Source organism: Lycium barbarum, chromosome 3 (genome assembly GCF_019175385.1).
Source record: "Lycium barbarum isolate Lr01 chromosome 3, ASM1917538v2, whole genome shotgun sequence".
Classification (NCBI taxonomy): Eukaryota; Viridiplantae; Streptophyta; class Magnoliopsida; order Solanales; family Solanaceae; genus Lycium; species Lycium barbarum.
In genome coordinates, this window is record NC_083339.1 from 23,766,823 (window position 1) to 23,782,653 (window position 15,831).

Here is a 15,831-nt window from a genome sequence, read left to right on the forward strand (position 1 = left end):
TGGTGGAAGTACCTCTAGTGGTGGTGGCACATCTCGCGATGGTGGCACATCTCGCGGTGGTGGCGGAAGATCAACTCAAGGGCATTAATTGATGAATGTTTTTTAAGTTTTTTTCTTACTTTGATGATTGTATTTTAAAAAGTTTGGGTTTCTTATTAATGAACAAGTTTAAGTATTTTCATCTACTCAAGGTTATGAATGATGCAATTTAATTAAGTTTTTTTTATATGAATGCTGTCATTTTGATTAACTTTTAATTAATTATTAATGAACAAGTTTAAGTATTCGTTAAGAACTTTAAGCTAATGTCACCGAGCCTTCAAACGAAAATGGCGTTCGAGCACTTTTCAACCACTAAAACAGCCATCCGAACTTTTGTGTATCTTTGATGTATTGATCCTACCTTATTAATCGCACAAAAATAAGTATGGTTCTATATAAAATATTAAAGTTTCGGGGTCCCGAAGCATGATCAATCTATGGTCAAAATACGTTAAAAAGTGTAATGAAAGAAGGGTTAACCAAAAGGGCCGAAAAAAAAAAAGGGACACTATTTACTGCGCTATAGTAGTTAACGGAGCCGTCCCCATTAATTGCTTTACCGCAGATTAATGCGCTAAAGGTAGTTTGGTAATATTTTTTTTATTGAGGTATTTTGGTTCAAAATATTTTTTTTTGGGCATTTTGGTTCCGGACTCTAAAAAGAAGCAACATGACACGCGCCCTCGGTTATAGGCGCTCTCCAATTTCACGTAACATAAGCTACATCTCTCTCTTTCTCAATTTCCTTTTTCCCTTTTTTCTTTTTCAAAATTAAATAACACAAATTCCCTGTAATTTTTCCTTCTTCTTTTCTTTAGATCTCAGAATATAAATCCATAAAAAATCTCATATCTTTTTTTTTTCCCCTTTTGGTGTAAAAAAAAAAATGGCTTCAATTTCTTCAAGTCCTAGAAGTGTAGAAGAGATCTATAAAGATTATAGTTCTCGTCGTGCTGGAATAGTTCGTGCTTTAACTTATGGTATATCTTAATTTATTTTCATGCACACTTTAACCCTTCTTCCTTTTGTTTTTTAATCTTTTTTACCCATTTGGTTTGTAATTCTTGATTTTCTTGATTAATTGAGTGTTAATTTGTTGTTTTTTTTTTTTTTTTTTGTGTTTTTTCAGATGTGGATGAATTTTATAATCTTTGTGATCCAGGTAATTTTTTAGTTTAATTTACTTTGTGGGTTTGTTGTAGATCGTGGATTTATTGCTCTTTGTTGCAGTTAAAAAAGTTGACATTTTTGATAGTTTTAGTTTTGGATGTAAAAAAAGTGATATGGTTAATGTGAATATTTGATGCTAAATCAATGAGCTTTCTATTGGGTTATTTCTGCAACTTCTACTGTTTGAAATATTTCAGTTTTTTTTTTTTTTAATTATAAATTGGCTGCATGTGCTTGACTGACCAGACACTATTGGCAAGTAAAAAAAAGCAAGATAATTGGTTCTCTTGGAAAAATCATATTTTTAGGGCCCGTTTGGACATGGATAATTTTCACTTTTCTGGAATTTTACACTGGAATCATGTTTGGACATAGAATTGTTACAATAGTCTGGAATTCGAAAAACTTCAAATACCTATTTTCACATTTTAACTCCAAATCACTCACAAAAATGCAACATTTTTTGAAGTTGTATTCATGTCCAAACACAACTCCAGTTTCCAAATACCATTTTTATTAACTTTTTTCCAGATACTACTTTTTTCAAATTTCACATTTTTAACGTCCAAACGCGTCGCCACTGACGTTCTCCAAACTTTCTCGGGAAAATTGGTTCTATTAGACAAAACATGTTTTTCAGAACATTCTTAACAAGGAGAATTCGAACAAAATGAAATCTTTGTATAAAGAAAATTTTAACTAGACCTGTTGTGACTTGTCTTGACTTTTTTTTTCTTTTTCTTAAAATGTGTTAAACTACTTGGGTGTAGAGAAGGAAAATTTGTGTCTGTATGGACATCCAAATGAAACTTGGGAAGTGAACCTTCCTGCGGAGGAAGTTCCACCTGAGCTGCCAGAGCCAGCACTTGGGATAAATTTTGCGAGGGATGGAATGAATCGTAGAGATTGGCTTTCCCTTGTTGCTGTTCACAGTGATTGTTGGTTGCTTTCTGTGTCTTTCTACTTTGGAGCTCGTCTTAACCGAAATGAAAGGTACTCTTTTGTTTGTTATTACCCCCACTTTCCCAATTTATGTGAACGTGTTTGATTGGGCACGGAGTTTAAGAAATGATGGAAGACTTTTGAAACCGGTGGTCTAAAATAAGCTATAGATATTTGTGTGGCTATAACTCAACTCATTAAGGGTATAATAGATACTCCCTCCGTCCCATTCCCATATTACTTGGTTACTTTCCTTTTTGCACGCTCCTTAAGAAATCATAAATAAAAGATGTATGTTACTACCTTACTCCTATTTCTCTCCAATAAATACATTCTAATTAATATTGACTATTTGCAAGAATAGTCATGTGACCAGGAGGTCACGGGTTCGAGCCGTGGAAACAGCCTGCAGAAATGCAAGGTAAGGCTGCGTACAATAGACCCTTGTGGTCCGGCCCTTCCTCAGACCCCGCGCATAGCGGGAGCTTAGTGCATCGGGCTACCCTTTTATTGACTATTTGCAAGAACATTTAATATTAAGGGTAAGATCAGAAAGATTTAATTAATTTTATCTTGGTTTTGTAAATGCACAAGTAATTTGAGACATATATTTTTAGTAATGTGGCCAAGTAATATGGGACGGAGGGAGTATTGTATAAGTTAAAATGTTACTAGATATAGAAAGGTGTCGTATTGTTTGAGACTGCCTAAAAAGGAAAGTGTGTCACTTAAATTGGGATGGAGGGACTTAATAAGATAAAGCAGCATATATAGAATTGGAAGCATTATAAGAAAATGTGGGATCTCTCTCCACTGTTTCGCTTGTGTAGCTCATTGATATTTTCAGAACTCTAAATAGAGTCGATGCTGAGTTCGTTTTCACTAGTCACCTTTCTCTCCCTTCCTGTACGTGGTTCCTGCTATGATTTTAGTGTTTCATGAGAAAAGGGGATAACTTCCTCTTTGTATGTAAAGTTGCTAATTGGCTATAATTTGAACTTTCTAGTTGTTGAGCAAGGCAATTTCAATGTCCCAAATAAGCCATTCTAAGCATTGGAGTCACTAATTATCTTGAATTTGTTCCACTTCTCTGGCTTCATTGATAGAAATCGACAAAGAACATCTTGTACATCTCATCAAACACTTTTTCCTTTTTGGATTACTAAATTTAAGGAAAATGGTAGGACGAAGATGGCTTTATTTTTTGTTACAACTTCATAGATAAATCTCGTGAGAGAAAAGTAGTTTTCTGCAGTCAATGTGTCTTAATTGTCTAATGGAGGTGAAGCTTTAAGAAAGAGATATCAAAATGAAGCAGCTAGCACACCAAACCAAGATCAACACAATGTCCCAATTGGGTTGCATCTCACAATTAGTCTAGATTTCTGTGGAATACAGAAAAGCAGAACTTGTCCGGGGATTCTATAGTATTTGATATTGGCTCTTAATAGGGAAAATGAATTTGCAGGGTAGATCCTTAATTCTTGTAGCTGATATTATTGGAATACATACATTTGGGAACACACAAAATGAGTTATTTGAACTATATTTAATCAAGAAACAATATTGTTGCTGTTTTCACCTTACAGTAAATGTATGTGCTGGAGTACTATGTAATTCTGCCTATGTTGTGATGTGTGTTGGAAGGGCCTGATCATAGCATTTCTTGGCATTTATAGTGCATTTGCTATGAGGAAAATTTGCACGGGGGAGGCCTGGTTAATCTCTTTTCAGTTATAGATGGAATGTTGGATAGCTGTGGATTGTTAAGACTGTCATTAAATGGTAACCGTCTTTGGTTTAAGCAAATAATGCTCTGTGCTATAAGCGACACATACAAGTTTCTTCAAGATTCCTCAAAGCGACAGACGTTACTTTAGAATGAATAGCCACTTTCAGGGATGACAAATATATAGAAAAGAAAGAAGACTATTCGTAATAGGTCCTTTTCTGAACATGTGTTTCTGTTAGTAATTCAAAATTTCAATTTCAAAATTTAAATAAAATTAAAACCTGTTCAGAAATAAAACCGAAAATAAATAGTCTTTATTTGAAGGTCTGACTTGACTCGCGCCCAAGCCCAAAGTCTAAGTCTTTTAACACACACACACACACACATACATATTCAAGTATTATGTATATATTACACGTACAAGTATACTTGGCATAGGTTGTGATAGTGAGAGTACGATGTGTGTAGCTCACAATAAGATTCATAATGGAAAACAAGACATATAAGCTTAAGACATATGTGTGTGTGTATATATACACACACACACACCCACCCACCCACCCATACATACATATTCAAGTATTATGTATATATTACACGTACAAGGATACTTGGCATAGGTTGTGATAGTGAGGCTACGATGTGTGTAACTCACAATAAGATTCATAATGGAAAACAAGACATATAAGCTTAAGACATGCTTATACAAGTGGAATTATAGTTATAGTGTATGTGAGATCAAGCAAGAACTTGGTTGATCCACTTATGAAAGCATTAAAAAGAGGTGCAGTACAAATACATCGTGAAGGAATGACCCTTAAACTAAACTCAAGTAATGGGAACCTAACTTTGAGTTGGTATACACTCTAACAATACAAGTTCAACGAGTAATAGCAAGTTAGTTTGTGTTGTTAAAGCACTGATCTCCAGTAGAGAATCTAATTCCAGTGTACTGTATACTGTTATATAATAGTGTTATCAAAAGCGAAAAGTGCAAAAAAGCTCTAAGGTCCTTTGGGGCTTTAAGCGCAAAGCGGTAATAAAGGGTGGGCTTTAATGAAAATGGAGAAAAAATACAAATATGTATGTCTAGTCCAAAATTAATAATCATAAGCCTGAATAAAAAATATGTGGACAAAGAAACTGAACAAAAATTACAATAAAATGAAATATCTATTGTTTAATGTCGCATCTTCATGATTACGCTCATCGGCAAGGAAAATTATGCCTTAGAGCCTTGATAATGGCATTGAAGTGCCCCTAAAGCGAGGCGAAGTGCTCACCATGTTTTGCGCCTCGCTTTAGGACTTAAGCGCACCTTTGATAACACTGTTATATAAAGAGTTACAAAGTTGTTAAATGCCTATTCTAACAGGGGTATACAATGACAAACTTCATAGTGCAAATTGTTACGAGGAGAGGTTGATTTAATCCTTAATGGAATTAGTAAGTGTCTGAAGTAACTGGGACACAATGTTTAGTTCTACCTATATGAATATTGAAGTGGTGCCGCTTCAGACAAGATCTAGAGGGTTTGTCTTGCAAATATTCATGAAATCAGGATTAGTAGCACATGGGCGACAAAGTGCTAAAACAAGTTATGGTTTGCTTAGACGCTTTAATAATGTCACGTGTGAGACTTTTGGTTTTACATAAAGGATTCATAATTGCGCTTCAAATCTTAGGATACCATCAAGTTCGTCTAACTTTAAAGTATTTATAATAATATAAAGTTCAAATCTACATAAGATCTTTTTTGATATGCAGGATATTATGTATGACGGTACAAACTAGTGGGAGATTGTTGAATAGTTTGTAACAGTTGGGGGAAAATAGAAAGTTCCACATCAGTGGAGACTTGAGTGATTTGAGGGTATAAAGTATATAGCACACCAGGTGTACTTAAATAAGTAAATCTCACCGACCCGCCCAAGTCCAACTCTATGATACACACACACACACACACGGACTTGGGCCGGTCAGATCGGACCTTCAAATAAAGACTATTTACTTTCAATTCTATTTCTGTAACAGATTTGAATTTTATTTAAATTTTGAATTATCAACTGAAAAACCCGTACAGTAAAAGACGCCTCTTACGAATAGTCTTCTTTCAAAGTGGCTATTCATTCTGCTGTAACATTTTTGGCTTTGAGGAACAACAACAACAACATACACAGTGTAATCCCACAAGTGGGATCTGGGGAGGGTAGGATGTACACATTCCTTATCCCTATAGAATTGTCTGTCTCCTCTATAGAATATACATGCAATAATTCCTCAAGGACAGTGAATTTATTTACGCCTCAGTTTTCTTCTTCCGTTTCTGTTCTCCTATTTTCTAACGGTTATAACATTTTTCTTGATTACATGTAACTCAATGTTCATGTACCACCCTTTCAAAGTTGGTTATACGAGTTCTGAAGTCCATTTTTTGCAACTCTCCATCTATTAAGTACACAGATTTACTGCATAGCGCTTCTTTATGTGTTCTATTTACCTTCTGTGAGTACCATAGATTCACCGACTTAAGCCATGATTTGAAGTAGTTAAATCTTTTTATCTTCTTAGATATGTCTTCAAGCATAGAATTTCATTGGGAAACTATTTATGTTGTGAATGTGTGGTGTGGTGTAATGTATTTCCAGTTTAGTTTTTTGTTTGCTAAGACATCTATCTATTCTTCAATGGCTTGCCCCTGGATTTCTGAAGTGTTGACCATTCTATTAAAGTTGTATATTGCTTCTGTGGATGTTAGACATGTGAAGTGGAGGAACCTTTACAGTTACGCAACTTAAACATGCAAAAGCTTTGGAGTCTGCCCTTTGCGGCTGTCTACTTCCTCTCCTTTGGTCTAGGGTCTATAGACTTAACTAGCCGCCACATTACCTTTATTTAGATGTTGGAAATACATTATGTTTTCTGGTTTGATATTTCGTCTGGTTCCACTTTCTTTAGGGGACAGCCGCTGTGGTGCTAATAACAAACCTTAAGATAATTTGCTCTTCTGCATTTCTAGTAATAATGAACATGCATTTGCAGACTGAAAAAAAGGGCAGCCCGGTGCACGAATCATCAGGCGTTCACGCAGGGTCTGGGTAGGGGTTGCACCCAAGGGGGTGTGATAGAGATAAAAAGAATGTTGAGGATGTTATCACATGTTTGTCAAGACGCTCTCTTCTATAGTTTACTCTTCTTGGAAGGAAAACGTTGCAAATTGGTCCATCCCTTGTTTTTTATTTTAGTATTTTTCTGATCCATCTGTTCTCGGGCATTACATTAGATTCAAAATTCAGTGGCAGCACTTTTTTATTTTGGGTATAACCATCTGGTATCCAAAACTCACTGGCCCAACTAATCCAGATTCGCGCCACGTAAGGCCCAGATAAGGAGGAAGCGCTTCCTACTAGGGGCAACGTTTATTACTCCCTCCGTTTCAATTTGTTTGTTTTAGTTTGACTTGGCACGGAGTTTAAGAAAGTAAAAGACTTTTGAATATTGTGGTCTTAAACTAAAAATATGTATAACGTATCAAAATGCCCTTTAATCTCGTAGTCTTAAACAAGTAATGTGGGATGTTGAAATTAAATTTTCCAAATTAGGAAAGAGGCATTCTTTTTTAAATAGACTAAAAAGGGAAGGATGACAAACAAATTGAATCAGAGGGAGTACTTTTTTATCCTCCTCTTTCACTAATTCATTATCTTTTTCTATGGTGGATGTATGGAAGCTTGTAAGAGGCGAAAAGAATCACAGTATAGTTTCACTTTACTGGCAATTTGTGAACAACCTTCTGATTTGGTTCTTTATAACTTTTGCCTGGGAAGTCTCCACTTTGTGGTGTAACATTCCTGCGAGAAAGTCCTTGTTATCTTGACTTCCCGTACTTATTGTACAGGAAGCGTCTATTCAGCTTAATCAATGATGTGCCCACTGTCTTTGAAGTTGTGACAGAAAGAAAGCCAATTAAAGATAAGCCCAGTGCAGATAGTGGGAGCAGATCACGTGGTAGTAGCATAAAGGTAGGGAAAACATCCAAGCAATTATGTTATCTTCCCTTTAATTTGTTGTTCAGTAACACCATGATACTCTTATCGAGTTTCTTTAGTTTCTCCTCAGTATGTCATGATCTACTATTTATGTGTTTGCTCTCTCTCTCCGTCATTGCTAAATGACAATTTTCCCCGGGTGTGTGCAGAGATCTAGTGATGGTCAGGCCAAAGCACCCCAAAGCACCCCAAAGGTGGCAGATGAAAGTTACGAGGAGGATGAAGAACACGGGGAAACACTCTGTGGAAGCTGTGGTGGGAATTACAGTGCTGATGAATTTTGGATTGGTTGCGACATTTGTGAGAAGTGGTACCATGGCAAGTGTGTTAAGATAACACCTGCTAAAGCTGAGAGTATAAAGCAATACAAATGCCCGTCTTGTACCTTGAAGCGGCCCAGACAGTAGGGGGAGAGCGAGCGGGGTCATAAATCTTTTTCTGGCATTAACAGAGTAGTACAGCAATATTACCCTTGTAATGGACATGCTAGCTATTGTAATTTTTCTTTACCTATATATGCTCAAAAAGGGGATGAAGTTTCTCTTCTTTCCTTAATCCATCTCCAGATATTTAACACAATCCCAATATATAAAAGGTCTGTTGATTTACTCTACTTTCTTTGTCATGTTGAATGCTTCACAGTTATTTGTCAAAGAATTTCATAGTTTGTGTACTTTATTTTGATGGTTCCATAGTAATGCAATTGCATTATGTTGACTATATGCGTTTACAGGTATAACGTCCAAAGAAAGACCTGATTACTTCGATAACTCGTCTGTTAATATTTTATTAATGTTGTGCTATTTGGATTTAGCCAACAGTATGAACCAAAACATGAAAATAGAGAATAAAAGCTGGCTTGTAGCTGCCTATTGTATGCCTTATTTTGTCTTGTACACTCAAAATTTAAGGCAAGTTTCAGACAATTCCAAAAGAGAAGTGACAATTTCCGCTACTATTATTAGCTCGTTATTGCTTATGAGTTTTAGTTCTCTTCACCAAATGATTATAAAAACCAAGTTGTGTATAAGAAGTTGGGACTCTTTTTCACTTGGATTGTTCCGAAAATTTATCGGCATGCTACCTACCCTATTTCCATAGGATCCATCAACTTATTAACACTACCTTGGCAACAGCTTTACTTAAAGTCTTCTTTCTTTGTCTATAAGGTTTGCATAGTTCTCTGCAATGCCTGGAAAATTCAGAGAGCTGCCAAGTTCCGATATGGGTTCGAATCGTTCTGATTGTTCATCAAAGGAGAGGCTGAAATGGACTCAAGAACTTCATGATCTGTTTGAGAAGGCAGTTAGTCAGCTCGGAGGTCCAGGAAGTAAGTGATCATTATTGAAGCATGTCATCAGCTTATCTAAAAGCTTTAACAGTCAAAGAGACCTCAACTTTATTTATTTAATTACGTTTTGGACATCGCCTCTCACGTGTAGGCCTGATTGTTTTTCATAGGCCAAGAACGTGAAAATTCTTTTGATAATGAGTAACAATGGGATTCACTTTTATTTAATTAATTATGTCTTTGACATCTTCACGTGCGGGCCTGATTCATTTTCATGAGCCAAACATGTCAAGATTCTTTTTGGTAATAGGTGGAAATGAGGCTCAGCTCACTATTACCCTACTTATTTATGTCATAAAAACGCTGTCTCACGTGCGGGCAAGTACGATTCTCTTTCATGAGTCAAACACGTGAAAATTCTTTATGTATTCAACAATTTCCCCGTTGAATTTGAAATGCTTTTTACCATATAATTACCTCACCTCCTTTTCTCATTTTCTTCAAAAACTATATTCGCTTGCCGCAGGAGCAACACCGAAAGGAATTTTGAAGGTTATGGGGATTCCTGGTCTCACAATCTTCCATGTGAAAAGCCACCTGCAGGTTTTCTTATATCCCTTGTGATGATTTCTTTCATTTGTGTGTATCATTTCTACATTTGGTGTGTTAACATCTCTCTTTCTTATATCCCTTGCGATGGTATAGATCTTTCATGTGTGTAGGCATTTCTTATATTCTGAGTTACTAGTTGATATAGGTTCAAAACTAATATTTATGTGTATATCATATGCTGATAATGAGAAAAGGAGGTGAGGTAATTATCATATGCTGATAATGATGGGTTCAATTGGTCTCGCTCCCAACACTCTAGGGTCCGTCTTGAGTTCATGATGGTGATCAAGGCCGGAGCTAGAGTTCTAGCTATCGGATTCGGCAGAACCTATAGAGCTTTGGCCAAAATTCAATATTTGTGTTAGGAAATTCACTTAATATGGTCTAAATAACCCAATAAACTGTATTTTCTAGATTCCAGAACTCATAAACTCACGATTCTAGATCCGTCTCTGTCGGCAGGGGCGGATCTAGAAGCCCCACTTTGAGTTCACGTGAACCCAATAAGTTTTACCCATAGCTTGTATATATATTAAGAAATCTACTAGACATTTATAAATATTTTGATTGTGAACTCAATTATTATTGTAGTATTAACTTGAGATCGCTGTAGAAACTCATAAATTTCAAATTCTGAATCCGCCTTTGTGATGATTATAAAGGGTCTTACATTTTGGTCTTTTCTCTGTTTCGCTAACTTGGATGCCTGAAATGCAACTTAGTACTTCCAATCTGCAACGAGATTTTTGTTTTCATTTGAGACCAAGTCATGAATATATGCATTAAAAAGGTCAAGTACTTGCCTTATATTTATTCATTCCTTATTTTTCTCTCGATTTGCAACAGAAATATCGTATGTCAAAATTTGTACGCGAAGATCCTGTTAGTAAGTCAATCTTTTTTCTTTTACTTTTTTTTTTTTTTTGAAAAAAATTTCCATTGTTTCTATGCAAGTTATATTACTAACACATACTACTAAGTTCTATTTCTGTCGTCTGGCTTTTCATTTTCTAACATATAGTTGGCAAGTTCGAAAGGAGAAGCATATCAGAAATTTTGCCAAACTTCAGTGCAACAGCGTGAGTTACTACTTCATTCCTTATAATCAGTTATACCAACTATATATATACAGAAACAACGTGAAAAATTACATTTACATGGTATTTGACATGTGATAGTTAGTATTCTGCCGTACATTCAAGTCACCAGTCTAACTAACCATGAACAATACCTGTAATTATCTTTTAAGTAATCAGGTAAAAATTCTTTTACACTATCAGCGCATAGAAGTTAAGCGCATAGAAGTTAAACTGAATATCAATCTATATAGGGGCACTCAGCTTAATGAAGCATTGCAAATGCATATGGATGCACACAATCGATTAAGCGATCATAATGAGGTAAACTAATTAACCTTATAATAAGCCTTTAATGATTTTCATCCATGTTTAGCAAGTTATTAAGATCATATGTTTTTGTTTTAAAGGTTCAAAGGAACTTGAAGATGAAACTTGAAGCACAAGGAAGATTTCTAGACCGAATAATGGAAGAACAAAAAGCCCGCGCCTCAGGTTCTAGGCTAAGCTGCAAGTCCTATTCATATTCACCCATGTCATTACCATCTCTGTGTGAGGAATCTGAATCAAACGTTAAAGAACTTGAGGTTGAATATGATTCTGAGGTTGATAGGTCTGTCGATCCTGGTTGTCAAGCACGAAAAAGGACTCGATTCGAGGAAGAATATGCATTAGATCATCGATATAATAGCACTAATCTTGCATATTCACCGGAAGAATTACAATGGAGTACTCTTGCAACTTACCAGTCACCACATTTGTATGCTTTATATGATTCTCTTATTTAATCAACTTGGTGAAATATGTTGAACATAAAGGGTTAATATATTTAAGTGAAAAAGAAGTGTGTTAGGACAAATATTAGTATTTACTGTAAAATAAAACCACATATTTGCGTGATACGTTATGTAATCTTGATTATTAAGTTCTTAGAATATTAATCATCCGGATGGAGTATGGTTCGTCCCTCATGCCAATTTACTGACGAATTATGATACCAGCATGTTCACTTTTTTTTTTTTTTTTTTTTTTTTTTTTTTTTGTGCCTTCAGGATTCTCGTTCATTTCTTGGGGGTTTGTTCAGTTAAAATTCCTCATTCCTATTATTGATTTTAGATTTGCACCTACACACAACAGGGGGTGAACATGTTTTGATTGAGTTCAAGTGTTCGATTGAAGTTTCATAGATTAAGTAAGGGGGCCTGGATGTTAAAACCGAACAAGTAGAGGCGCCAATCAGGCTATTATGTCTTAAAGGTTTATTTGTTGATTGCTTCAAAGGTTGATGCAGCTAATTAATTGCTTCAATGATATCGAATAATGATCAATTGAAACAAGAACACAGTGAAATCCTTCCTATTTTTGATAACTAGGTCATAATGCTAAAAAGATTCTGGTAAAGTTAAAATAGAGTCCAAACTATTTTCCTTATTTATTATTTTAAAATTTAAAAGTAGAAATAATTGACACTTACCTATAATAAGTTTTAAAGTACTTGTTCGCCTGTAAATTTTTTTCCACCGGCGGTATATATTAGTTAAGCTTCTTTTTTAATGTTGCAAACTCGCTCTTATGTTGATTAAGCTATTTAATAGTTTAAACAAATCTCAAATATCTATATCTATATATAATATAAAGCTATGCATAAACAAGGAGATGTAACACCTCTCTATGGCCTCCATTGATATTTATCTTTTTTCTCAAATTTTTGGCATTTTCTCCTTATATGATGTCTAGAAAATCTGATTTTTTTTTATTAAATACACCTTATTTATTCATTCCTTATTATTAAGAGTATCATTGATTTAATTTGTACCCAGCCGTCCTACCTTGGTAGGAGTAAGGTCTGCGTACACTCTACCCTCCCCAGACCCCACGTTGTGAGATTTCACTGGGTTGTTGTTGTTGTCGTCCTTTCACCACTCCTCATGAGTATTAACTTATTGTCTCCTTTTGAATACCCGCATTTCATCTCCAATAATATCTCATTACTTTAATCATTAGTAACAATATGATAGCAGCAATTAGACCCATTAAAAAAAAAAATCAAAGCTTCAAACCTATAAATACAACGCCAGTAGCAATCGCTTTGAAGCATACAATCCTCTTCAAAGGATTAGCAAGAAGATAGGGAAAAAAAGTCATGCAACTTAGCAGTCCGCTCTCGAAGTAAATATATGAAAATGAGCTATCGATAAAAGACTGCAAGAAAGTTAGAGATGAGTTTGATCAGGTAGCGGAGAAGAGTGTATCTAAAATTCCATGGACATTTTTTGTTCTCGTACTTTATATTCAATAAAGTTAACAAAAGAGCTTATAGAGTTCTAGAATCTCTTCCTCTTCTTCTCTTTTTGTAAGGACTCCTTTGTATAATACTATCTATGATAAATTTATAGGATGTATATGGATGTATTGGGATGGTAAGAAAATATAAAAGAAAGAGGAAGAAAATTTTGCACAAAATTTGGAGTAAAATGGGGATTCCGTCATATACGCCAACTTGTGGCCAAGATTTGTATTTTATTAATTGAGTACTAATTCTTACTATTACTTAATTTGTTGCTTTTCAATTTGCCTTTTTATTCTTTTATTCTTAGATTAAGGAAATCGTTGAAGACAATTATATTTAATTTACGACATATATTAAATGTGCAAAAATATATTACCTACATATATACATTTACAACAAAATGGTATAATAGCAAAACAAGTTCATGTAGAATTAAGAATTTAGTGAAGTTTAATATAATGATGAAAGCTAGAGAACAACATTTTTTAATTTTTTGTTAGAAAGAATATTTTTTATGTGAAGAAATAATTAGTGTGATGTTGTTATCAAGGCGGATGCAAACACGCAGAGCACTGTTTGAGATATAATGAAACAAACAACGCTCCGGATTTGCGATAAAGCCAGATCACCTGCTTCGCGAACAGGTAAGCTCCATTCTATGTGTTAATATGAATTCACAGAAGTATCAAATTTGAATCCATAATCTAACAATACAATGAGTACAATCCTAAGAATTTTAAAAGTTGAACCCGTTAAAAATAAATTTTGGATCCGTCTCTGACTGTTATGGTACTTTAGTTTTTCAAAAGATTATGTTATTATTTTAATTTTTTCTTTATTTTTGAAATATAAATTCTATTGTTGCAAATAAAAATTGATTATTTAATTTGAATGTTCAAGAATAAGAAAAAAATTATTTAACTTAACGTGAAGTTTTTTTATAACCGCGCGAAGCGTGAACCAATTTACTAGTCAAAATACAAATTGAACACTTCACAACCATCTGCCTCCATTGAGAAAAATTTGAGGAAACTTTACTTGTGTGGATCTCATCCCGGAATTTACATCCTATTCTAAGTAAACTTTTTACTCGACCATGAACTGACCATAACCTATACAATAAATAAATCATACATTATAACCCATAAAATTAATTATTTAATATCCCCGGCCCCTTAAAGAAACTTCTTTTAATTGTTTAATGTTGGTTCCTATTGTTAATTAATTAATAGGTAAAATTAACAAAATGACTACCTTTCGGTAGTTTCCTATCATTTATAGTTACTTTTTAAAAATTATCATTTGTAGCTATGTTTTCTCAAATTAAGATATTTTTTCGGATGTATTTGATGCTTATAAATACATAGTAACACAGTAAAAAATAAAACATATCCCTTTATTTAAGGCCATAACGGTGGGATCAATTAATTAGCTATTAATTGGTATTTTTTTACCATACCCTTCCACAAAATCAGATTTTAGATTACCTTTCCATAACCATTTTCTATTCCTCCATCCAATCTTCAACATTCAAACATAAAAAATCAAACATTCAAAATTTGAAAACATTCAACAACCAATATATTTGAAGTTTTCAATATTGATTTCGTTCTTGATTTACCCATGTATTTGATAGCATAACCAATGTATTTGAAGTTTCTAATCAAACCCCATGTATTTTATATTAAATCTCATGTATTTGTGTGAGTAACAATTTGCATCACCCATGTATTTTAGCGGTAATGTATTTGAAGTTTTCAATATTGATTTCGTTTTGATTTACACATGTATTTGATAGCATAAGCAATGTATTTGAAGTTACCAATCAAACCCCATGTATTTTTATATTAAATCTCATGTATTTGTATGAGTAACAATTTGCATCACACATGTATTTGATGAATTAATTTGAACAAAATACACAAATACATAGAAAACTTACAATGTATTTTCGTCACTCATGTATTTGAAACTAGATGAACTGATGGAATTAATTTGAACAAAATACACAAAAATATAGAAAAACTTACATAAATACACCACCAACCACAACAATTGGTAGCTATATCATAGAACATACACAAATACATATATTTTTCATCTTCTCAAAACCCTAAAAAACCCTAGATCACCAAAAAAACCCTAGCCACAGATCAAATGCAACTCCGTCCAAATTTATGAGCACTGGTCCACAGCCCAAAAGTCTTGGCATTTACAGCTACAACTTGCCCACAATGGGAGATAAGCCCACAACTATAATGAATGATCATTCTAGTTGGAACATCATTCATATACAAATGAAAATGGAAAGGTTAATTGCCTTCTTATGTTTAATTTGTCCACAAAGCTTGAAATCATGGAAACTAAAATTTTTTTGAGAGAGGGGCGGCCGCCACCCGTGGTGGTGGTGGTGGTTGATAGAAGGAGAGAGAATTTTTTAGGGATTTGAGAAATGAAAAATCTGAAATGGGTAGTGAGTGAGAATAGAGAAAGTCAAAAATTTATGAAAAAGGAGAGAGAATGGTAATGTATATTAAGTGATTAATATTGTTACCATTAAAAGGGGGATATGGGATTGGGGGTGTTAAATTTTAGGTGTATTTGTGCACCAGTAACTAAAAGTTACT

The 15,831-nt window shown here is 34.3% G+C and overlaps 2 protein-coding genes across 2 annotated transcripts; both read left to right on the plus strand.

Annotated features, from left to right (window-relative positions):
* The first annotated feature begins 760 nt into the window (after positions 1-760).
* LOC132630788 (PHD finger protein ALFIN-LIKE 1-like) lies at positions 761-8,548 on the plus strand. Its single transcript, XM_060346386.1, has 5 exons — positions 761-1,022; positions 1,172-1,204; positions 1,983-2,205; positions 7,785-7,908; positions 8,085-8,548. Exons 1-5 carry the CDS (start codon positions 929-931, stop codon positions 8,340-8,342), a joined length of 732 nt encoding a protein of 243 aa, XP_060202369.1. The 5' UTR covers positions 761-928; the 3' UTR covers positions 8,343-8,548.
* A 140-nt stretch (positions 8,549-8,688) lies between these two features.
* On the plus strand, positions 8,689-12,301 carry LOC132630787 (myb family transcription factor PHL7-like). The gene is made up of 6 exons (XM_060346385.1): positions 8,689-9,265; positions 9,753-9,829; positions 10,685-10,724; positions 10,860-10,917; positions 11,169-11,238; positions 11,325-12,301. The coding sequence occupies exons 1-6, from the start codon at positions 9,124-9,126 to the stop codon at positions 11,700-11,702; spliced, it is 765 nt and encodes a 254-aa protein (XP_060202368.1). The 5' UTR covers positions 8,689-9,123; the 3' UTR covers positions 11,703-12,301.
* Positions 12,302-15,831: the final 3,530 nt, after the last annotated feature.